The 23,967-nt window shown below is 39.1% G+C and overlaps 1 protein-coding gene across 5 annotated transcripts in view; it reads left to right on the plus strand.

Moving 5' to 3' along the window:
- Cep112 (centrosomal protein 112) overlaps window positions 1–23,967 on the plus strand; it is a 466,461-nt gene that overhangs the window by 371,938 nt on the left and 70,556 nt on the right. For all 5 annotated transcript variants that reach the window (XM_071603145.1, XM_071603146.1, XM_027946274.2 and 2 more), the window contains one exon: window positions 1,602–1,751. In XM_071603145.1, the coding sequence (XP_071459246.1) occupies window positions 1,602–1,751 (150 nt within the window). The remainder of the gene's footprint in view (window positions 1–1,601; window positions 1,752–23,967) is intronic.

The following is a 23,967-nucleotide window of genomic DNA, read 5'->3' on the forward strand; positions in this document are numbered from 1 at the left end:
ATCCCTTGCTCCTTTGGCCATGTGACCAGAGTTGATTATTCTGTGCTTCAATTCTTGGCATTTACTATAAGAATTTAACGTTTCCCATTTCATATAGGTGCTATCAGAATTAATTGGATTGATACCAAAATGGAAACAACATTTAATCAAAATTCAGAAAACAGACGAAAACTGTTCTATTCTAATCTCAGTAAATGAATTCCTCCACTCAGAGCAGAAGGCCCCAGTTACATTTATATATAGCATATATATATAGTATCACTATTATGTACCTTATCATTTCACAATTATGGTACTATTTGATTATTTATATATTCTCAATTTTAAGCTTTGTTACAGTGAGTTAAGTACTCCATATTTTCTGTAGCTAAACAAGCTATTATTTATGTCAATAATAACAACTAATGTTTTATAGGACTTGGCTCCCCAGAGACTCCTTACAATTTCTGTTTATTGTCTTCTGATGCCATGATCTGGTTTTGTCACCAAATAATAATTGGAAAAACAGAGCTCAAGAAAGATAGCTAGTGAGTCCGCTGTTTCTCACCAACCAGCTCCCCTCCTGTGGAACCAATAGAATTATGTGCAAACCCAGGACATAATTTTTTTTTATTAGAAGAAACACCATTTCCTGCTTTTAAAAAGTCATCACTATTGAATTTGAAAGGAAATGGTTTGGACCAAAAGAAGGGCAGTGCTCTCAGTAGGCCCATTAAATGTCAGAATTCCTCATCATGTAGTTCATTTGAGAAGTGGGAGAGAACCCTGTCCTAGAGGGAACCATTTCTCACATATTGGGAATGCTGCTGGAGTCTCTGAAGTGGTACCATTTGAACCCAAGTCAACTTACATGATTATGTACCAGTTAGGAAGAAGACAACATATTTGGAAGTATAAACTTCAATACCAAAACCTTGCTAAAAAGAAAAGTCAAGTCTGCTAGTTAGAGGAACCAGTTAATGCAGCAGTGGATCTGACTGCATGCTTCAACTCCTGCCTGTCTCCTTGTTGATGTCATCTTCAACAATGTAAAATATTTGACATCTCTCAGTGCCTCTGTTTACTCATTTATAAAAGAGGGGTAATACTTGTCCCACAGTAGTAAATGACATAAGAACTTGAGGTGCTTAACAGACTGCACAAACATTAGTGAATACCTAACACTTATCATAGAACTAGGTGACCATGAGGAGGGAACTCTATTCATTCTTTTCTTTGGTTGCTACAGTTCAAAGTCTTCTTAAAGGCAGAATCACTTTTCTCACTCTAATAAGTATATTTCCCAGCAAAATAAAATCTGACGCTTTTCATATTTTTGAGATCACAGATGTTCTTTCTTCTGATGAGTAAATATTGTGGAATGTTATAGTGGAAATGTCTTCCAAATATATTTGGTCCAGCAGTTGTTCACCATTCACAGTTTTATTATAGTCTTTTATTGTTGGAATTTCATGCATTAATAGTGTATGATATGTTAATTGAAAATATTTAGATTGTGAAAGAGTTTTGCCAGATTCAGTCTTTTGTTAGGCATAAATACATATAAAATAGATGCCTCTCACTGAAGAATGTGGAGTTATAGCATGCTGTTTTCATTTCAGATCATAGCAGAACTTCAGACAACCATTTCCTCTCTGAAAGAGGAGAGCAGCCGACAGCAGCTTGCTGCAGAAAGGCGGCTCCAGGATGTTGTACAAAAGTTTGAAGATGAGAAGCAGCAGCTGATTAGAGATAATGATCGAGCAATCAAGGTAATCTGAAGACTTCAGTAACCAGTGGTACCAGCTGCTTTCATGTAATTAAAAGGAGGCTGAAATCCCAGCAGTGGGCAGATGAATGCAGGTATCTGGCTTGCTCACACAGCCTGCAGTAATTCCATTCACTGGCCTCTACCTTTGATGTATCCAGTGACTCAGGCTGACTTCCCTCTAAGAGATTGCATGCCAGCATAAAAAGTCATTTTTGGCAAGCCCAGTCCATTCACATTGAACAAATATTTGAAAAATACCTTGTCCTTTCTCTTGAGAACCACTTTGGAATTGTCTCTTGAAATTAGAATGACTGTTTCAGCCCAGTACTGCTGCCTAACACATTCAGAAGTCAGCTTCCAATTTACATTCTCTTCTTTGCCCACATCCTTTCATTATGTATTCGCATAATGAGAAATAACCCATTGGAGGCTTGGAATGCCAACTATTTGATGTGCTTCAACACAGTACAGGGTGGACCATTGCTGCTGAGAACTGAGGTTGTTTCCAAATGACTTCAGAGAATCACACCTTAATAGCCACAGAAAACTCCCTGGACCTGATTCTTTAGGTGATAGGCAGGCAGATCTCAAAGTAGTTTTCTCTTGGCTTCATAGTGATAGATGTTATTGTAAGCATCTATATCATGCTGTGTTTAATCTATGAGGATAAGCATCTGGAAACCTTTATAAATAAGGCCTAAAAGAGAACAAAAATTTTTTTAAAGAATTCCCACCAAAAGATTCTTTTTCAGTGATTTGACTTTACTCTGACAATGCTTAAAGCATGTAGAGTAATCATACAAAGAAAAATTCAGGTTTTATTACTGCCCTTTTCTTCCTAACCTCTTCCTTTTCCTTTTCTATTGCCCATCGTAAGCAATCTGAATAAAATTGGGGAAAAGTTAGTGTTCACATAAGTTATTTTCGCGTGTGCGCACGCGCGCGCGCGCGCGCGCACACACACACACACACACACACACACACACACTCTTTAAGCCTGTGGATAATATTCAATAAAACAAAAAGCCTTGAAAGACAAAATCTTTAAGGCTATTACAGCCAGCCTTCCCACTTTACAGGTAAAGACTTGTGTTTGTTAATGACATTTTCCCTACTTATTTCCCCATGTGAGCTTTTTCCCTGGTTGTGTGATGAGATTTTAAAAAACAAAAAACTTCCCTTTTCATATTCTGGTAATGTAAACACATCTTTCAAGGCTTTTCACTTAAAAATGCACAGGAAGTGTTCATTGATCCATCTGTTTTGCTTTGCATGAACTGAATTGTGTACTTTGTCTAAATTGTTTCAGTTATATGTTTTATTTTAAGTGAATTTCTTTTCCATTTATGTTCAAATGCCAAGTGGTAGTTAATTTCCAAATTTTAAATATTAAATAATTAAATCCCTCTGGATAAGCAAAAAGGGAAAAACAAATTTGGTTACCCCTAACAACATAATTCCAATATTGTTTTTTGAAGATTAAAAAGTATGTTGAAAGAATTATAATTAGTATAATTGCCCATTTTTAATGACTTATTCTACAACTTTAATCCATTTACCTATTAAAAGGGGAAAACATTTTCATCCTCATTTTAAACAAAACCCAAATCACTAAGACTTAGCTTTAAATTATGGCAGTTTTTTTTGCATGTAGCATAAAAACATAAAGCATATTTAAAAGTCACCTGAAAATCAAGAATTAAAATTATAATCCATTTAAGATACAATTCAGTTTTGGTTCACTTAAGTTAGGTATAAAGTTAGACTTTTTTTTTTTTTTTTTTTTGCTAACCCACCAAGATACTAAGATACTTGATTTTTTTTTTTTTTTAAGCACTTGTCACCCTTGCTCTTTTTCCCCTAGGCTATGTCACAAAAAAATAATAGGAATAATATCTGATCTTTATGCAACATGTACTAAGTGCTAGGCTGTCTACCAAAAATTTTCATTCATCTCATGTTCCAATACCTCACTTAAGCCTTTCAATAATATTTTTTTACATTTTATATTTTTTAATTTTCTGTAACCTTTGGAAATTAATCACATGAAACTAACCCTAACGCTAACCCTAACCCTTCTTCAACATGACTCTTAGTATAGAATAGTTCATTAGTTACGGTGAAAAATATGGGAAGGAGAGGGAGAGTGCCAGAGTCACAGGGGGCTGGCACATACCCGGAGTCTAGTAAACAGTTAATTGAATAAATTACTTTTGTTTATTAGCATACCACTCAGTCTCAAAAAAATAAATAAATAAACGGAGAAAAGTAGATCCAAAGATAGTTATATGCCACTCTTTAAAAAAGGAAACTTTCTTTAACTTTACACCCCTCCCACACCCCAGTTTCTAAACACATCATTTCACTGTCTCGGTGATGGACGATTCCATGATGAACTTTTCTTTCACTCCCATAGCTTTGGCTGTCAGGAAACCCCTGCTTTCCTTTACTGAAGGTGTCTGGTCCTGCTGGCCTTGGTGCGCCCTTCCAGCACGCCCGTCCTCATCTTGGCTCCCAAGGCATTGCCTCTGGTTCACTATCTTCCTTTTCATTGAAAAACCTCTGTTACTGAGTGGGTTTTTGAAGAAAGCATTGGAACAGTTCCTTTAGGCTTGTGATCTAAGTTTGGTGACATGGCTAAATCTTTGTCACCTGAGGATCTGTGGCAAATTCAATCTTGGAGACCTTTGTAGGCTTTGTTGGAGGTTTGCAGGCTTCAGCTAATCACTTCTCAGGGCCACAACTGGACTTTCTCCTTCCTCCACTGCTCAGGCAGGTCCAGCTCACTGTGGTTTTGCAGGATTCTCCTCTCCCGCCTTCTTGCCCACTATTTTCTCCACTTTGGCCTCCCTGCCCATATGGTAATATTTATAAGGAAGATACTTTCCTCTTCCTGATCTTACAAATGGAGAAACTGAGGTTCAGTAACCAGCCAAAGACCATACTGCCTAACAACTGTTGGACCATGTTCAGTGTGCCTTACAGAAGAGCCTGAGGTATTCAGGGTTATGCCGTGCCTCGGGATCCTGCATCTTGTCTATGAAAGCGAGTCAGATGACCATGTCAAGTGAACCTGGAGATACTCTAGCTACAGCTTTTTTGGAAATTCTAATTATGTATGAGTATTTTATACATACAAATAGAGATAGTAGATAAATACAAGTACTCAAAGACAGACTCACCAGGAAGCTTGGTTTCCTGGAACCAAATGCATTTGTCTGTAGTTAAGTCAACAGTGCTATAAAAGCAGTGTTCATGCTAATTGTGAAATGTCTTTCACCCACTTTCAGGTTTTTGGTGACCTAAGCTCCCTTTAGCAAGTGGTCAAGAATGGACGTGGAGAGAGTACACCTCTTCTTATCCCACCAGAGCTTCCAGTCATGTTTCCATGGGTGTTAAAATAATGCTTAAGAGAATATTTGAGGTATTAAATAGTCTACTAACATTGGCTGACAGGATTCCAGTCTCTGCAGTGTAACTTGATAAAACATTTTTGGAGGCTAATTTGGTGATACCTATCATTATTAAATTGCCTGAGAGACATACCTAGCCTTTGACCCAATCCCAGAATTTGCCCTAAGGTGACGATTAAAGAGGTGCAGTGAGCGTTAGCTAGTCAAGAAGATGCTTGTCCTGGCATTCATTCAGCAGTGTAATTTATTCAATTAACTATTTACTGGGCTCCTGATATGTGCCAGCCACCTGTGACTCCAGCATTCTCCATCTCCTTCCCATACTTTTCACAGTAAATAATAAACTGAAAACTACTCTAAACTAAGAATTATGTTGAAGAAGGATATTTAAGCATGTTAAAAATGTTCGCAAGATATTTTTCCATGAAAATGCAGGTTACAAAACACATGAGTTCATTCTTTAGGGGAAAAAAAGTATACAAGAGCGAAAAAATTGCAATCATATATCAAAGTTCTACTGGTAGATATCTCTGAGTGGTGGATTTGTGTTGAAATTTCTTACTTTATATGTATTTAAATTATAATATCTCTTTTGCAATAAGATGCAAAAATCCTTATCATTGATTATTTTAGCTCACTTCCACATTTAAAGTCAAGTTTATAAAAAGAATGATCTCTGCAGCATACCCCAAACTTGGTGGCTTACAGCAACAGCTATGTCATATGCCCATAATTCTCAGGACCAGGGATTTGGGCAGTGGGGCAGCTGAGTGGTTCTTCTGCTCATTATGTGGCATTGCCTGGGCACTTCACAGGGTTCCATTTAGGAGGAAGCTTGACTAGAGCTAGAATGTCTGAGGTGGCTCCAGCACCTCCCCAAGGGGCCTCCCTCTCTCTTTAACACAGTACAGACTTTTCACTTGGAGGCTGCATGGCAGAAGGGAGTCTTAAATCGAGGTGAAGACAAAACTGCACTTCCTCTGAGGCCTGCTCTAGGAAGAATCACAGTGTCACTTTCATCACATCCAGTTGATCAGAATGGATCACAGGGACAGTCCAGAATCAAGCAAAAGAGAAATAGACTCCACCTTAATGGAAGCAAAGGCGGAGATTTTGAGGCCATCTTAAATCTCCACAGTAGTCTGTGCTAAAGGGGAGATTTCACCTCCTATTCTTTCCTCAACTGTACAGAATAATACAAAGAAATGTGAATTCCCACATCAGTAGTCAACTCTGTTGTCTTTGTAAAAATAGAAAATGGCATGTGCTCATGACCAAGAATAATTCAAAATGCAGAAGATAAAAAGTAAAAGATTTAAAAGTTACCTCATATCCTTCTCCCCAAAAATAATCATCATAGAATTAAGATGAAGGTCATTTCAGATACCCTATTATGTATAAGGAAAAAGAAGAAAAGAAAGCCAAATAGACTTATAAACTGAATAATACTATAGATTCTATTTTGTTTGTTTTATAAAACTATATAAAGAAATTAGTATAAAACAGAAGGAATTATTGAACTTTGGGACAGAATTTGATTTTGGACTGAAAAACGAGACATTTGTACTCTATACTTTCTTCCCCAGCCCCTGCTCACCTCCCTACTTTAGATAGTTTCATTGTTACACCACCCAAACTCAGGAATTCTTACTTCTTTTTAGCCATACCCTTTGGTTTAACACTTTTGCTATATTTAAATGGGTACAGTGCTTACACCAGGGCTTTCCCATAGTCTCTCCACTCCCAGAGCTTCTGCTTTGATTTGGTTCTTAATTGGCTGGATGGGACTAAACGGCACTCTCTACCCTGAGGTTTTCCGTGATTAAGAGACTGCGGGTTAACCATTGTGTTTGAAAGGTGTTCTTGTTCACATTGTCTTCCCATGGGTAGACAGTGCACATCTAACATATTGCCATGAAAAAGGCTGAGACCAAGTGTTCCTCCATATAAATGGTTTGCTTTTATCTTTATTTTTTTGTATTTATTCACTTTTTATTTGTTTATTAGATAGATGAACCAGGATACATCTAACTTTCGGCATTCATTAGCGAGTGCTTCTGAAGCACAGTGGTTCCCTTTCTCTGTAGATAAAGTTGACTTGTAGTGTCTGCATGTTTTCTAACCTGAGGGCAGCAGTAGGAAGAGCTGAGTAGAATGAATGTGGTGCTGTGTTGGGCTGACTGTTCTCCCTTCGAGATTTCATTAAATGTGGTCCAGGGTTCACACTACCAACCTTGGAAAGGGCTTCTCCTCTCCCTTCAGTTTTGAATTCTCCAGATTTCATTATATCCTCGAAGTCCTGAGACTCACTGCCCTGATATTTACTTGTTTTCCCACTACATCCATCTCCACTGCTGTCGAAAAGGGGAAAAGTTTAGGCTGCCCACACAGTTTTATTCTCTCCAGATTTGGTGATATCAATGAGATATTTCTCAGGATTTTGTTGAGTCATATCAAAAGAACCACTCTGGGGAAGAGTGGCAGATTTTGAAGATGAATCTCTGAGCAGCCAGCCCTCCAGTGGGTTCCAGAATTGTGTTCCTTTTCCTTAACCACAGGTTTTTAATGGTGTTTTTTATTACGTCGACATTTATGCCCTATGTATTAGTGTGTTTTGCGAGATCTTACCCTTTGTTTTTGTTCTTTTTGATAGACGAACTAGGATAAATTCAATAACTGACCAGGATATGTCTAACTGTTCAGCACTTATTGGCAAATGGGGATTGAACCCAGGGCTCATGCATGCTAATAAGCACTTGCTCTACCTCTCAGCTATACCTTCAGCTTCTAGTTTTTACTCCTGTTTACTCATTTTGATTGATATTAAGAGAGGGAAACTCAATCGACTGATTTTATGAGTCAGTCTGACTTATTTATAACATTTGACAAGAAATCTGTGTTGGTCAGCAGTTGCTATAATAATGCTGCAAAACCAACAGTCCCCCAAATTCAGTAACTTTTAATAACAAACATGTAATGGGTCACTGATGTGATTTGGGTTCTTGCTGTGTGTTGCCTGGGTTTGATTGGCTATAGCCAGCTCTACAGGTCTGCACGATCTCTCTGGACTTGTAGCTGCCTGGTGTGTCCTTTTCCTGGTGAATTACAGAAGTACAAGAGGATGAGTAGAAAACTCCCTGCATCCTCAGGCTCTCTTCTGTCTGTGTTGCCAGGGCAGGGAAATTATATTCCCACTGTAGTGGGAGGAGACTGAACAGTGATTTACTCTGCACACAACCAGCCTCTGATAATTCCCTTAAGTTCATATAGCAGTTCCCTGGTTTATCTACCTTTCTGAAATCCTCTTTTCTATTCCTGTCCTCTCTTTTCTTTTTTTTTTTTTTTTTAACATTTAAATAATGGTAGAACTCAGGCCTCTTGAATACTTCTCATACAAATGGATTTTGATTTTTCACCTTTTTTTCTCAAACTCTCAACCCGTATTTCTAACTACTATTGAACATTTTCACTTCAATGGAAACATGGTCAGTTCGAACTAGACATCTCATAAACTGAATTCATTTTCCTCTTCCACTGGCCCAACCTGCACCTCTTCTTGTATTAATTCTTTGAATTCAAGTGCCATCATCATCTAGTAAGTCACTCAAGTCAGATTCTGGAAGTCCTTCTGAATGAATTCTTCCTTTCCCTAACCCTCATAGATTAATCCTAAAGACAACTTGTAAATATCTCAGATTCCACTCCCCAGTCACTGGTTCTGCCCTCTAAATCAGACCTGCCTCTCTTTGACTTTGCCTCCTACTGTCCCTCCTATGTAGAATCACTACTAGTAGCTCAGTCTCTCACACTGCTATTATGTGACCTTTCTAAAGTACAAATAACAGCATGTTATTTATAACTTAAAATCCACCCATGGCTTTCCATTGCCTGAAGGAGAAAGCCTATAGTTGGCATCATGGCATATGAAACACTTTATGATAGTAAACAGGAATTCTCAAGATGTTATCTTCATACTCCTATGGGTCCCTGAGACCTTTTCAGGGGCTCCACAAGGTCAAAATTATTTCCATAATAACACAGAGATATTGCTTGCCTTTTCACTATCTTAACATTTACACTAATGGTATATAGAAGCAATGGCAGGTAAAGCTACTTGTCCCATTGAGCCATGGTAGTTGTCATTACATTCTTCACCATTTCATACTTGTGGTTTAAAAACAAAAACAAACACATTTTAAAAAAACAGAAGCAATAACATGTCTTAATATCACTAAGCCTCAGATCTTAGGACCGTATCACTTTTAACAGTAATAGAAAGCCCAAGAAAGCCCTTCTGCTACACCCTGCAGCAGGACTGCCGTCTCAAGGAAAAGCAGCCCTGCATCTGAGTGTGAGCTGAACTCCAGCTGCTCTGAGAGAAGTTGACAGACAACCTGTGCTTTTTCACACTGGAGTATTTGGCAGACGTTTTCTCGAAAATGAAGGAAGTGAGCCTGACACTTCAAAAATAACAACCGACTATATTGTTGCAAATGAGAAAATTTGTGCTTCAAGCAAAAATTAGAATTTGGGAAAACTAGTTCCAGCACTGTGAGCTTGACAGCTTCCCAGTGCTTAAAGACTTGTCTAATGAAGTCAGGGATTTTGTAAGTGATAGGAATGGAAAGAACAGGGCAGGAAGAGAATGAAGTGTCTTAATATTTACAAGATTTATATAACTCACCGAACTATGTTTTCCAAATGATCAATATCCTATGTTACTAAACCATGAACAGGTAAAAGATCCATTCAAGGTACAAAAAAACACCAAGGGATTTTAATTTAGCCATATGAAAATTTCATTGATAGAGTCTTAGATTCCTCATTGCAACTAGCTTTTAAGAAACCCCACTTTTCAAATATCCCCAGGCACCTGAAAGGCTACTAAAATACTCCTCCCTTCTCTAACAACTTCTCTGTGTGAGACTAGATTTTCTCCCAATCCTTCAATCAAAGCAACATTTTATAAGAGAGTAAATGCAGGAACAGGAGAATCCAGCAGCCTTCGATTAAACCATACATTTAAATCTTACAGAAATATAAAACACAGCCACTTTGCCTCACAGTTTTTTTTTTTTTTTGCTTTTGAAAATAGTTTTTATTTTTCAAAATGTGATGTTTATATTCACCCATAATGGGCTTATTACTGCTACTTTAAAATGAATTAAATGTTTTAATAATTCTTAGTTTTAATTTCCAATGTGATAAATATTAATAGACGTAACCCACATAAACAAAAACTCCCTGGGATTGTTCACTTTTGAGAGCGAAGAGGGATCCTGGAACTAAAGCCTTGGAGAGCCACCTGTCTGGATAGCACACTCTCTCCCACTCATCAACCTCGGTCCTCGTAGGTGCCGGGCTTGCTCTGATCCCAAGCCTCAATGGTAATCTCTGAGTAATGTGTTCCGTGGTGACATGCTCTGTGTAGCACATCCTTTCCTTTTAAGATTTATATGTCATCTTTTCTGTGAAGTGCCAGTCTGAGAAGCTCATGCCAGAGGTATATTCATCCCTTTAATGAAGTTTTTGCTAGGTTATAATGCTGATCCATGGTCTTTCATCCTGGTCCTTGAGGCCCTTGTGCAAATCAGAATCTACAGATTCTGGGAACGTGATCTGATGCTGCCACTCTTCTTCCCAGTGGGGTCTGGGACAGTGCATTGTCATCAGACACATAAATGAACAGTGAAATGTATGCATATTCCCAATAAATGGGACAAACAGAATTATAAATACTCACAGAATCAGTCAATCAACTTCTTGTTGTCAAATAAGTTAACTACAACCTTTTGAAAAGAATGTGTGGTTTTTCAGAGGATTCCGGCCTTTGGGAAGGCACATAAGACATCATGGACCTATGTTTTGATTAATTCTTTTTCTCACCAACTAAAAAGCTTCTTGAGAAGGGAGCATTTACTGCAACATTTGTTTCAATGGAAGTGCCAGAATATGCTAAATAAATGAAGGATGCTAGCTCTTGAAGCAAGGCTCTGGTAACTAAAATGTTACTTTATTCTCACATTGTTTTGTTTATGGCAGCCAGCTTGTATATATCCTGTGATATAGCAGATATGGGAAGAGCTCAGGTCCTGCAGAAACAATTAGACATTTTGGTGGGTAGGGAAAGGGAGAGAGAAGGGAAATTGCATGGAAGTGGAAGAAGACCCTCATTCTTATACAAAATTACGTATAAGAGGAAGTGAGGGGAAAGGGGAAAAAAAACAAGAGAGAGAAATGAATTACAGTAGATGGGGTAGAGAGAGGGGAGGGGAGGGGAGGGGGATAATAGAGGATAGGAAGGGCAGCAGAATACAACATACACTAGTATGGCAGTAAGTAAAAACGTGGATGTGTAACTGATGTGATTCTGCAATCTGTATATGGGGTAAAAATGGGAGTTCATAATCCACTTGAATCAAATGTATGAAATATGATATGTCAAGAGCTTTGTAATGTTTTGAACAACAAATAATTTTTAAAAAATAGACATTTTGTCTCATTGGGCAAAACCTGATAGAATACTGTGTACCTTCTATAATCTGAGGGCAAAATTTGTATACTCCAGCACAAGTGCCACAAAAGCTGTAGGCCAAACCCAGGGTATCTGAATATTAGTTGGCCTGTCCACTGAACTCACAGAAGTTCACTTGGGGAAATGTTAGGAATAGTTCTATAGAGAGACTGGAACATTCTTCTGCCCTGGCTGCACCGCTAGGGCTAAGTCCTTTCTTTGAAGCCAGTGTATTGAAAGTTCCTCACTGTGAAGCCAGATGTCCAAGCAGAGATTTCATATCAAGGAGAAATGTTGTAAAATTTTTGCTTGCAGGCATAGAAAAGAGATTTTAAAGCATTGAAGCTTCCCTTCGTTGGCCACTGACTGGAGTTCACGAGAAAAGGTCGCCTGCCAGTAGGACATCTAGAAATCTGGTCTGTGTTACCAGAAGGGCTTGAGGGGGGGAAAGAATATTTCATAAGATTGGGCAATTCTCACTGTGCTAAAAGCTTACAGGAATCAATTTCCCAAAGAATAAAATTACAAACCTCATTGCGGGGTTTTAGAAGCATTGAGAAACAGAAAGAAATCTCAATGCCTAGCATCAAATGGCTTTGTTTGGGACCTGTTCATTATTTAATTCTTGTCTCCCCTGCAAGCATGTCCTAAGGGCACAGAAGAAAGTGGCATTTTCTTTTGTACTCTCTTGAATTAGAATTAATAATGCTAAGAATAGAAATGTATTTTCCATCCCACCCAAGAAGCTTGCCTGCTCACTCAGAAAGGAAGACAGAGCCATTCAGTCACAGTGGTATAAAGTGTAAGTGCCATTTTCCAGGAAGAATGCTCTGGAAGATAAGCTTGGATACAGCGTGGCTGTGAATTATGACCTTGCTTCCTAGAGCAAGGAGAAGCAATAACAAATGAGCAGAGAAGAAGTGAGTCTTCCCTCAGAAGTGTCCTACCTGATACCTTTCTTCCAGGTCTATTGCATGGCAAAATTTTATTTCAGAACTTGTCAAAAAAATTCTTTGTTCAGAAGACAAAATCTTTCAAGTGCTATAAAAGAATATTTTTAGTTCTTGAAACATTGCCTTCTAAAATAATTTTTAAAAAACGATTAAGGTTTGATGAGCAATGTGTGAGTGAAGAATCATTAAAGGAATATTGGAGAATAGATTCCCCTTCACCACTGGCCAGACATATTACTCCTTGGAAGTCAGTAGGTGGGTCACTTTATGTGATTCATTTTATTATTGCATGGCCCCAAATGAACTTTTTTGGTTTGTTAACTGTTGGCAGATATGTGGACACATGGTTTTTCAATATTTAAAAATTTAACAAATAACTACTTGGAAATTTTTTGTAACTTTTAATTGGTATTAGACATAATGAATTCACTGTGGTATATTCATAACACACACAATTCATAATTTGGGCTATTTCATTCCCTGTACCCTTTCTTTTCCTCCCCAATCTTTAGTCTACTGGTCTTCTATTTTTAGGAGATCCTTTTTCTTTCCCTTGTTTTCTCTAGCTTACAAATATGAGAGAAAACTTGCTGAGTTTGGCTAATCTCTCACTTAGTGTAATGTTTTCTACTTCCATCCATTTCCCTGAAAATGACATAATTTCATTCTTCTATGTGGATGAACAAGATTCCAATGTGTATATATTGCACATTTTCTTTACCCATTAATTGTTCACAGACACCTAGGCTGGTTCCATAACGTGGCTGTTGTGAATTCTGAACATGGGTATATATGTATCACTAACTGCTTGGAAATTCTTAAACTTTAATAATTCTAAACTATACCAGAGATAGTTCAGCATACAGTGTATAGTGAACATAAAGATTGCTGAAATTTAAAAATGTAAGCCTCAACAACCAAATTAATTGAATGGTTAATGAATGACTAATATATACATATACATATATATATATATATATATATATATATATATATATATACACACACACACACACACACACACACACAACCTATGCCTATACACATCATATATATTTGTGTGCACATGTACATTCAGAAGTACTGGGCCATAAGAATTCTAGTTAAAGAAGATGATGATCACTTTTGTTGTCTTGACTTAACTGACTGTTTGTCCAGCCTCTCCAACAGAATCTGTATTTCTGTTCAACTTCTGGTGATTTCTGACAAACCTCCTTTTCATCATTTATTAGAATTGAAATTCATACCTCTGCATACTCTTGAAATATTATCTCTTGCTGCCCAGGATTTATTCCTAGAAGAATACAGCACTTTGACCTTGTTTTCCTGCCCTGCCCCAGCTTCTCCATTGGTAACAGCAACATCCAGGTGAATTCTTCTTGTTGTGGCATTTCAGAACCACTTGTGCCTGCCTGAGCAGTAGATGTAACATGAAAACAGGTGCACACTGCTACGAATTCTTATATTTTGAGAGGTAGTCATTAAACATTTACCCAGGGGCTGGGGTTGTGGCTCAGTGGTAGAACGCTCACCTAGTATATGTGAGGCACTGGGTTCAATCTTCAGCACCACATAAAAATAAATTAACAAAGGTATTATGTCCATCTACAACTAAAAAAAAATATTTAAAAAAACATTTATTCATGCACCATTGCTGCAACAGTTCCCTGTCCTCCACTTTCTTGATAACTGATTCCAAGCTCTAATCCCAAGATCATGGTGACACTCAATCTTATCATTATAAGGAGTGTGTAATTGGACAGGTGGATGGACCACATTCCAGGATCCCTCTTGCAACTCTTTAGCTACCAGCCAACCTCTTGCTCTTTTTCCAGTATGTCTATGATTCAACACTTCCACTCATTCTTTTTTTTTTTAATATTTATTTTTTAGTTATAGGTGGACACAATATCTTTATTTTTTTATTTATGTGGTGCTAAGGATCAAACCCAGTGCTTCACGCATGCTAGGCAAGCACTCTGCCTCTGAGCCACAACCCCAGCCCAACACTTCCATTCATTCTTGAAGTCCATTTTGGTAATCCCAACATACTACAGAAGGTTTACAAAGTGACCTGTCACCTCTTCTCCAAACCCAGTGGTGTTTTCCTGCTTCTGACTGTCCTCTAGCTTCCTGTACCATTTGACTTTTTTATTACCCAACAGTTTTCCTTCTAGAACAGGAGTTGTCAGACTTTTTCTGTAAAGGACCAAATAGTAAAAACCTTAGACTTTGCAGGCTGTACCATCTTTATCACAACTACTCAGCTCTGACATTGTGATAAGAAAGCAGCCTTAGATAAGTGGCAACAAATGCCTGGGTGGGTTTGGCCTGTTGGCAGTAGTTCGCAAAATCCTGATCTAGGAACTCACTCTGTTCTTGGCATGTACGCTACTTTTTTTATTTGTCTTTTTTGCTAGCCCCTCTTCCTCCTAGTGGGTGTTCCTCCAGTTTGTGTCCAGGACTTTGCTTCTCCATTTTCCTTCCATGGTAAATTCACCTCTTCCGTGACTTGAGCTGTCACTTCTGTAAAGATGATTCCCAGAAGTTCTAGCCTATTCCTGGTTGGGTCCTATATCTTGCATTGCCTGTAAATCATATTCTTTGGGAGGATGAACTACCATTTCAAAGTCAGTAACCACAACATTGAATTATTATCTTCCCTTCCAAATTGGCCTTTCCTTCCAGTCTATCAGGGTGACCACCAGTCTTTCTGTTTCCTGTTAGAAACTTTGAGCTCATCTTTGTCCTTTCTTTCCTACATCCCAATTTATCTCAAGTCTATCACCAGAGTCCTTGAATGTATTTCTTATTCTTCTGATATGACCCTATTCAGAGCTGTTCTCAACTTGCGACTGATTTAAAACAGCCTCCTCTCAGCTGATGTCCCTGCCAAAAAGTCCTTCAGTTCTATTCCAGTGTGAAGAACTCTGCCAGAGAATTCTTAATCACTGTGATTTCCCTACCTTACAAAGAGTGCTGAGAAATCAATAGGAAAAGACTAACAATCCAGGAGACTAAATGAGCAAAGGAAACGGACATGGGATCCACAGACAAAGCATTAATGTCCATCAAACATGAAAAATGTGCTCAGTCTCACTTATAATTAAGGAAATGTAAATCAAAAGGACAAAGTCTCGAAAGGCCTATCGCCATCTAACTAGCATAAATTTTAAATTTGGAAAAATACCCCAAAGTGAAGGTATGGGAAACCCACACTCCTGAACTATTACTTGGAATATAGACCAGTGCAGTCTCAGTGGAGGACGGTCTGGTCATGTCTACCAAGGTTTTGTACACAATCTGGCATGGAAGTTCCCCTAACAGGAACTTATCCCAAGGATATACTTGCAAGCATGTCTTTGCAGCATTGTTTGAGCAAAATGATAAGAGAAAAACCAATGATAATCCATCCAGGCAGTGAAATATTATGAGGCCATGTACAAGGGATGAAGTAGATCTCTGTGAAAATTTACTTGCTGATTTTCTATAGTGAGTACAAAATGTCATGAATATTTAAAATATCCTGAATGGGTGCTCAAAATGGGTAATAATTATTAATTGGAGGTAATTGGACATTTTTACTTTATATTTTTGAAGATAAATTTTAGTTTTTTGCACTGTCATCTTACCAAAGTAAATTCGGAGGATTGCTTATAACATCAAGATCAAACTTCTGTGCTTGGTTCCCAGAGCTATCCAGACTTCTCCCTGTCCCTCAGCATGCCATTCTAGCCAAGCAAGTCTTCTCACTGCCCATGAGTACCTTGTAGGTTCCTTCTGCCTATTGCTCTCAGGCAGCTGTCTACCCCCGCCCCCTTTGCAGCCTCTTTGCCTCTCCGATGGCCAGGTATTAACAAGGCCATCTCAAGGCCACATCCCTCTCCTGCATTAAGCTTTCCTTACTGCCCAGTCTCCAAGGAACTTATGTCCTGTTATTAATGCTTAGTGATTCTGTTGTTTTTCTTATCATATACTTCTGATTTCTTGCATAGTGTTATGTACTCAAAAATAAAGTTTTCATTGACTTAAAAAAATTTTATATCTATTATTGATTGTTTTAAATGCAGCTTTAAGCACATCAGCACCAACCTTGATGTTAAAAATGGTTGGAACTCAGGCCTCCTCCCCAGAAATCTGTACTTAAACACCTCAGCCTTGGGTTAACAACCTTTTCTTTTAAGATGCAGACAGCCTTGATGTGTTAACACATTAAACCACTTGAAGTAATTCATGCTGTAATATGAAACTAATCAGAGACTTTTCTTCTTAACAATTAGATGAGATCATCTACTTGAAGGAGTAGGAAGTGGTATTGGGGAAGAAGAGGAAGAAGGGAGCCCAAGTGTAATTTAGAGACTGAGAGCTGAAAGGTGGCTTCAGGAGTGGGCAACTGTGAGGGCCAGGCAGAGGCCATGCAAGGGAGGCAGAGAAGGAGCTAGATTGGCCCCGGATGGAGCCCCTGGAGCAGGCAGGATGAGAACTGCCTGTTGGTGACTTTGTTTCAGATCGTCTTTGTTGTCTCAGAACTTCTCAGAACCCTGACTCAGAAGTCTTTCTAACTACCTTGTACATGATCCTGTGTTTATATGTATAGGTCGATATAGATGTACACTCTTTAAAAAGGAAATAATATGTGCATGTGGGTGTATTTAAAAAAAAAGAAAGAATATACATACAAGTAATATTTTTAAGTATTATATTTTGGTGAAAAAAAAAGTGAGACTGAATAAACAGTGGTATTATCATAGCTGCTTCTGCAAACATTGTGCCTTCTAAGCCATGGGAAAAAAATCAATACAGTTCTAGTTCATTCTCTTTTACATTTATGTAGTTATTTTGGGGAAATTCATTGTGGAGGAACTATATAACGTTAAAATTGCATAGCTTTGCACAGAATTTCTAAGGGACTGAATCAAAATCAGTAAGCTAAGCAAAATAAGTCTGATATTTATGTACTGTATTCTCCAAATGTATATAATTGGAAAAAACTAATATGCTGCTGTCTTACCATCTGAAAACAATGAAATGTTATTTCCAGATCTGTCAGTAGGAGGCTGTTGCCATCATAGCAACAGTAGTAGCAGCTGAAAGTAAAGATCTGGAGCAACAGAGAGCTGGGGTGGCTAGTGGGTTACAGGAATGCTTTAATGTTGGAAGCACAGAGGAAAAAGTGGAATTAAAAACAAAGAAACAGCCCCCCGTTTTTTTCAAGAGAGGCAGAATCCTTTTGCTTTTATGTCTCTGTCACTTGCTCCAAGATTCTTCATAAAGCCCTCTAACCACCTAAATAAATATTCATACGGCTGTTCAACATCTCATTAATAAAACAAGATTTGGTGGTAAAATATTTCAGAGTAACAGATGATTTGCATCTCACCCTTGTTTAACTTTAAATCTCAAGCAATTAATAAATTAGACTCAAGAGCTTTTTAAGAAGTAACATCTTACATGCACCACAAATTGCATTATTTTTATGTGTAAATAATGATGAAAGGGGAGATTGTTCCTTTGATGTCTATAAACTACACTGTAAAATATGCAGAAACATTCTTGAGTTTAGTTGGAGCCAAAACAAATAGACTAGTTCATAAAACAAAGCAGCAGCGTTCTTAGAAACAAGCATTATTTTTTTCTTTTCTTCCCAATTGCTGTTTTTCCATCTTTATATTCTTGCCATTCCTGGTGGCAGCTTCATTCCAAATTCAAAAGTGATATTAGCCTGTATTTCCTCATCCAGAGAACTGAGCTCTTTGCAGATTGTTCCCAATAAACTTGGCTTCCTGTACAGTTCTTACCAGAGCTCAGCTGGACTGCCAGCTTTTAATTCAGTGAATCATTTTTGTCAGTAGTATTTCATTGTTGCTTTAAAAACTAATTATTTTAGATTTTAGCAAAAACTGATGTTCCTTCATGAGATATATTCACTTTCTGTTTTCCAAGCTGGCTTATCTCATTTCATTTTGTTTTTAAATAGTATCAGCAAACTCTTGTTTACAAAGTCTGTTTTGGCCTAATCTTTTCTCAACAGCACTTCATTGTAAATTCCCTTCACAAACAATTTGTGCTTCTGTTAGAATACAGCACAAATACATGAATAACCTCACAAGATGGTTTGCCTTCTCCATCTGATGGCACATGTGTTCCTCTTTGAACACACTATAGTACTAGGTCAAATACTCTGTAGCTCTGCTTATTTGGGGAAGCCAAAGATGCAAGCCTGACCTAACATCACCCCCAGCCCAGGTGCTGCATCCCATCTGTGTGATCAGCTTTACTTGTTTCTGCCTTGCTGCCAGCAAGTCCAGCATTCCACTCCCTGGCCTAGGGCTTTCTCAGTACAACTGACCCTGAGCTCTGATCGTTTCCCATACTCAACTTGTCTATCAGGTATGGTGTCATGGTCTCTCTAGCTAAGTCTGTATTCCGATTCTCTTCCTTTCTTCTAGTTGGCAGTTTCCTACTCATTCTCAAACATCATGTTCTCTCCAGTCTACCTTTATTCTCAGCAAAGCTTAATGAGCAGAGTAGTAAGTATAGTGGACTCATGTGACTCTCTCTCCTTTGATACAAGCTGGAGATTTGAGGAGGTTCCAGGAGTTTCCCCAGGGAGAGGGCCGGCCGGGGTGGGGGGGTGGTGTCAACTCAGAATGAGTGGGGTTCTTGACAAACATCAGGGAGATGAAATTAAGGACACATCAATTAGCAGGAAATACAGATTGATATAGGAAAGCAGAGACACATTCAAGGGAGAATGTGAGCTATCAGTCTCTGGGTCTGGGGTGGTAGTGTTTATAGAGGGACAGTAGTGAGGGGCTGGACTGGAGGCAAAGTCAGGGCGGAGTCACAAAACTTCGCCAGTTTTCCTTGCACTTGTGCATTGGCCTCTCATCCCTTAACTCTTTGTGGGCAAGAGCAGGGTCATGGGCTCAGGCTAGGTGGTTCTGAGTTGCTTGTTCTGTATTCCAGTGGTTCATGGGTGCTTCCTGCAATTCAAATGGCTCATGGGTGCCTTTCTTTTGAGACTCTTTCTGTATCCCCAAATCCCTATCTCAAAATCATAGTTCCACATTATCTCATTCATTAATAGACTCTTCAGTTATAAAGAACCTTAGAAAATTGGCTCCTTGACCTCCTGCTGTGCCCACCCTTATCTCTGGTTGCACAAGTGAAGATGTTGAGCTCACCTCAGGGGAAGACCTGGTCCTTTCTTCATAGCTATTGGTAACAGCAGGGCTTGCTTTGGTCATCCCTTTCTCTACCTGTATGCATTCAAATTCACATGAAAATGGAAATTCCATTTTTACATTAAAATTCTGTGTGAGCTGCTGGAATGGTTGTGGGTCTTTCTCCTACTCTGTGGTTCCCTGTGATTCAAGCAGAACTTCCCTTGGCTTTGGAGTGGGACTCAGCTAAGCCTTTTCTCCTGAACTAAGGAGAGTTCTTTCAGTAGTTGACTTTATCCTTTGATCTTTTTTTTTTAATTTAAATTATCACCAGTGTCCTTGGAAACAAAATATTCAAAGCCAATTTAAAAAAGAGGCCATGATTTGAAAGGCAAGTTTCTAAGCACTGAACACTTTCCCTAATTTAGAGAGCATTCAGAAGGAAGGAAATGTTGTTGATTAATAAGGATCTCTTGCAACTTCCTGGATGTGGAAGTTCAGTAAAGACAGTTGGCCAAGAATGATTTGGGAAAAACCTGAGGGATTTGTCTTCTAAGAGGAAAACATTTATTTTGAGGATCCATTTAGTTCAACTGACTTTATTTATATGATGTCAGATGATCAATGTATAAATAAAGGGTTGATAATAGCAGCATTCTTTCATTTTCAGAAGGATGCCATCACAGAGGGATAACAAAGACAGGCGTGACATTGCTTTGATAAATATATCATCCTGCCAAACTGGGATTTAGTTCATGAAATTTGATCTCTTTCTCTCTCTCTCTCTCTCTCTCTCTCTCTCTCTCTCTCTCTCCCTCCCTCCCTCCCTCCCTCTCTCTCTCTCTCCCCCTCCCTCTCTCTCTCTCTCTCTCTCTCTCTTTTTCCAGTGATACTGGGGATATAGTCCAGGGACTACCACTGAGTTACATCCCCAGTATCCTCCTCAACCCCTTCCCCACACCTGCTTTTTTTCCCTGACTCTTCTTGTTGATTTATTTTTTACTCTTGTCATATGACCTTGCTGAGTTGCCCATGCTCACCTCGAACTTGTGATTCTCCTGTATTAGCCTCCCAAGCTGCTGAGACTACAAGCGTGCACCACTACACCCAGCTGAAACCTGATTTTTTTTAAATAATATTCCCTCTTATTTTTTTAAACTTTTATTTTATTATCTTATATGTGGTGCTGAGGATCGAATCCAGTGCCTCACACATGCCAGGCAAGAACTCTACCACTGAGCCACAACCCCAGCCCAAAACCTGATCTTTTTAATGCGACCACTGTTGAGTCTTTCCTAGGGCTTACAGTATCCTCTGAGATTATCTTTCATGCACTGCATTGAGGAGGAATACAGAGCTTAACAACATGGTTCTAAAGCCAGAACTACTGGGTTCAAATCCTGGCTCCACCAGTTGGAAACTGTGTATCCTCAAATTTACTCAACCTTTGTGCCTCAGCTTCCTCGTTTCTAAAGTAAGAGTAATAAATAAACTTGTCTCATAAGAATTGTGAGAATTAAGGGAATTAATGCTTGTAAAGTATTAGAGTAGTGTCTGCAACTTAATAGGGCCTACACTTATGTAGTTATCAAAATACCAAAAAAACAAAAAGGCCCTGTTCAATGAGAGAAAGTTTGTTCAAAAGTATTAGATCAAACCCTCTTTTTCTGGGGTGGGGGTGGGGGTGCTACCAGGGATTGAACTCAGGGGACAGTCAACTACTGAGCCACATCCCCTGCCCTATTTGTATTTTATTTAGAGACAGGGTTTCACTGAGTTGCTTAGTGCCTTTACTGAGGTTGGTAAGCTCTTAGTGCCATTGCTGAGGCTGGCTTTGAACTCGCAATCCTCCTGCATCAGCCTCCTGAGCCACTGGGATTACAGGTAGGCACCACTGTGCCTGGTGCAGATCAAACCTTCTTGATCTTATCCTCCTCTAGCTATTGTCCATCCATCATCCCTACTCACTTCCTATTACTTTACAGTCTGGCCTCTGTCCCCATCCCTCCACAGAAACTGCTCTCGAGAGCCAGTGGCATCCTTGTTGCCAAATCCTGTGTCTTTTTTGGTCTGACTCCCCTGCAGTACCTGGCACAATGGAATGTTCTCTGCCTCCTTGGCAGCAACCTCCTGATTATCTTCATGGGCCCTCTTTGTCTCCCACCCAGACACTTGCTTTTCCCCTCTGTTTGGGCTCCCTCTTCTCATCATTCTCAGCTAGACCATCTTACTCACTACTGCCTGTCTTCTGACAACTGGAAATCTTCTCTTTCTCATACTGTGTTCTAAATCTTGCCTGGATATCTGTACAGATCTCCACATGTCGTACAGAAACAAGTCCACCATATTCAAAACAAACTGTTATCTGAACCTCCTTCAACCTGCTGCTGCTCTGTGCTCCCAGTGCAGTTCATGGCAGGTCCACTCATTTAACCAGAGCACAACCCCAGACCTCATCCTTCCTCTCTTCTCTCTCATTCCCCAGATGGTCAGTCACCTGGTCCTCCACAAAGCCCTTCGCCTCCTTCAGGCAGTTCCAGCACTCTTGCTTCTGAACAGGCTTCCACCCAGTCTTCCACATTAGAGTGGTCTCTGTGCCTTCACCCCTGGGTCCCCACAGCCCTGAGGGCGCTGGCCATCCAGATGCACTGACAAGGCTCACAGGCTTTCCTGTCACATCGCCTGTCACGGTCATCCCCACCTCTTCCTTCCTCTCTCCCCACACTCCCACCGTTACTGACCGTTTGAAAACTCTTCAGGTGTGATAAGCACTTTTCATCCTCAGCTTCTGGCATATGCAATTTCTTCTCCTTTTTGCCTCTTTCCCTCTCTCCTACTCATCCTGAAGGTCTCATCTTTGACTTGTCCCTCTAGAAAGATTCCCTTGATCTTCCAACCCCCCATGTTGGCCAAGTTTCCATTCTTGTTCTGCTCTTGTGCCTTCAGATTCTCATGAGGCACAGACAGGTGCAAGGAGCAGTCGCTGTTGCTTCTTGACACCTCCTACAAGCCTCTGAGCTCCACGGGCCCTTCACAGGGAAACGCAGTGCCTGATGTTCTCTGCCAAGTACGTCCACGTCTAGTGTCCAGCTTTGTATAAGACAACGAAAATGCAGTTCCTTCTGGAAAGTTATTTCTTTTTTAAATGGTGTGGTAAAACATATACAGAGAAAACAAATTTGACTTTTTAAACATCCATAAATCCTGTTCTTTCCATGTTACCACCTCCCTTTTCTTCTCTTTTCTCTCTGCCTCTCTCTGAGGCAAATTATTGGTAGTGTTTCTCTGAATTGCTCGTGTGGACACATCTGACAAAATTTTCAAGGCTAAGGGAACAGTCATGCTTTCAGGCTTCATCCCATGATAAGAACATTTTCTAGTCTGTTCCCCTTCAGTTGCCAGTCCCCGAATTATCCAGAAGCTCTGCAAAGCTGGAATTGTCTTTCTGGTCTTCTTTGATATTTATCCCAAATTTTTTTAAAAACCATGTTAAGGCTGTATTTTTTCATGACATAAAAAACTCCTTCCATTTAATCAAAAAGCATTAAGAGTTTCCTCCTCCCAAAAAGAAAGTTAAACTATACCCTCCCCAGAAAAAAAATTAACAGAATCGAATACCTACTTGTTTACTCCTGAAATAGACATTAAATTAAGGAGTTCATTAAATGAGGGTATCATGATAGGATGAGTTGTTCTACAGAAAAATAATATATACTTGATTGAAATTAAAATAGTAAATGCAACTTCTAGTTGTAACCGTGATGGGAGACTGTCACATTTATACCCCAGCATTTATGCTTAGTCATGTATGCATCATTGAAGAGTTAGATGAGTCAGATTCTATATTAATAGAGAAAACTTGCCAGAAAAAAATTTTTTTCCTCCATTTGGATTTTAAAGAGTGATATTGTCACCCTAAATGACTATCAATGCCCAGAATAATTTAGTCGGCTTTCCTGCTTTTATTTCTTTTATTTCTTCCCAGCCAAGAAGTCGTCAGGGACCCTTTTGAACATTTTCACCTGAGCCATCCATGTCTTTACTTGAGCACAAGTTCTCAGCTGCTAGCCTTCCAAGAAATAATATGCACTAAAATTAAAACTCAAAACCTGGAAGAGTCTGGAAAAAAGGATTGAGTTTAAAAATGTTTGTTCAAGCAGGGTGCGGTGGT

Source organism: Marmota flaviventris, chromosome 17 (assembly GCF_047511675.1).
Source record: "Marmota flaviventris isolate mMarFla1 chromosome 17, mMarFla1.hap1, whole genome shotgun sequence".
NCBI lineage: Eukaryota > Metazoa > Chordata > Mammalia > Rodentia > Sciuridae > Marmota > Marmota flaviventris.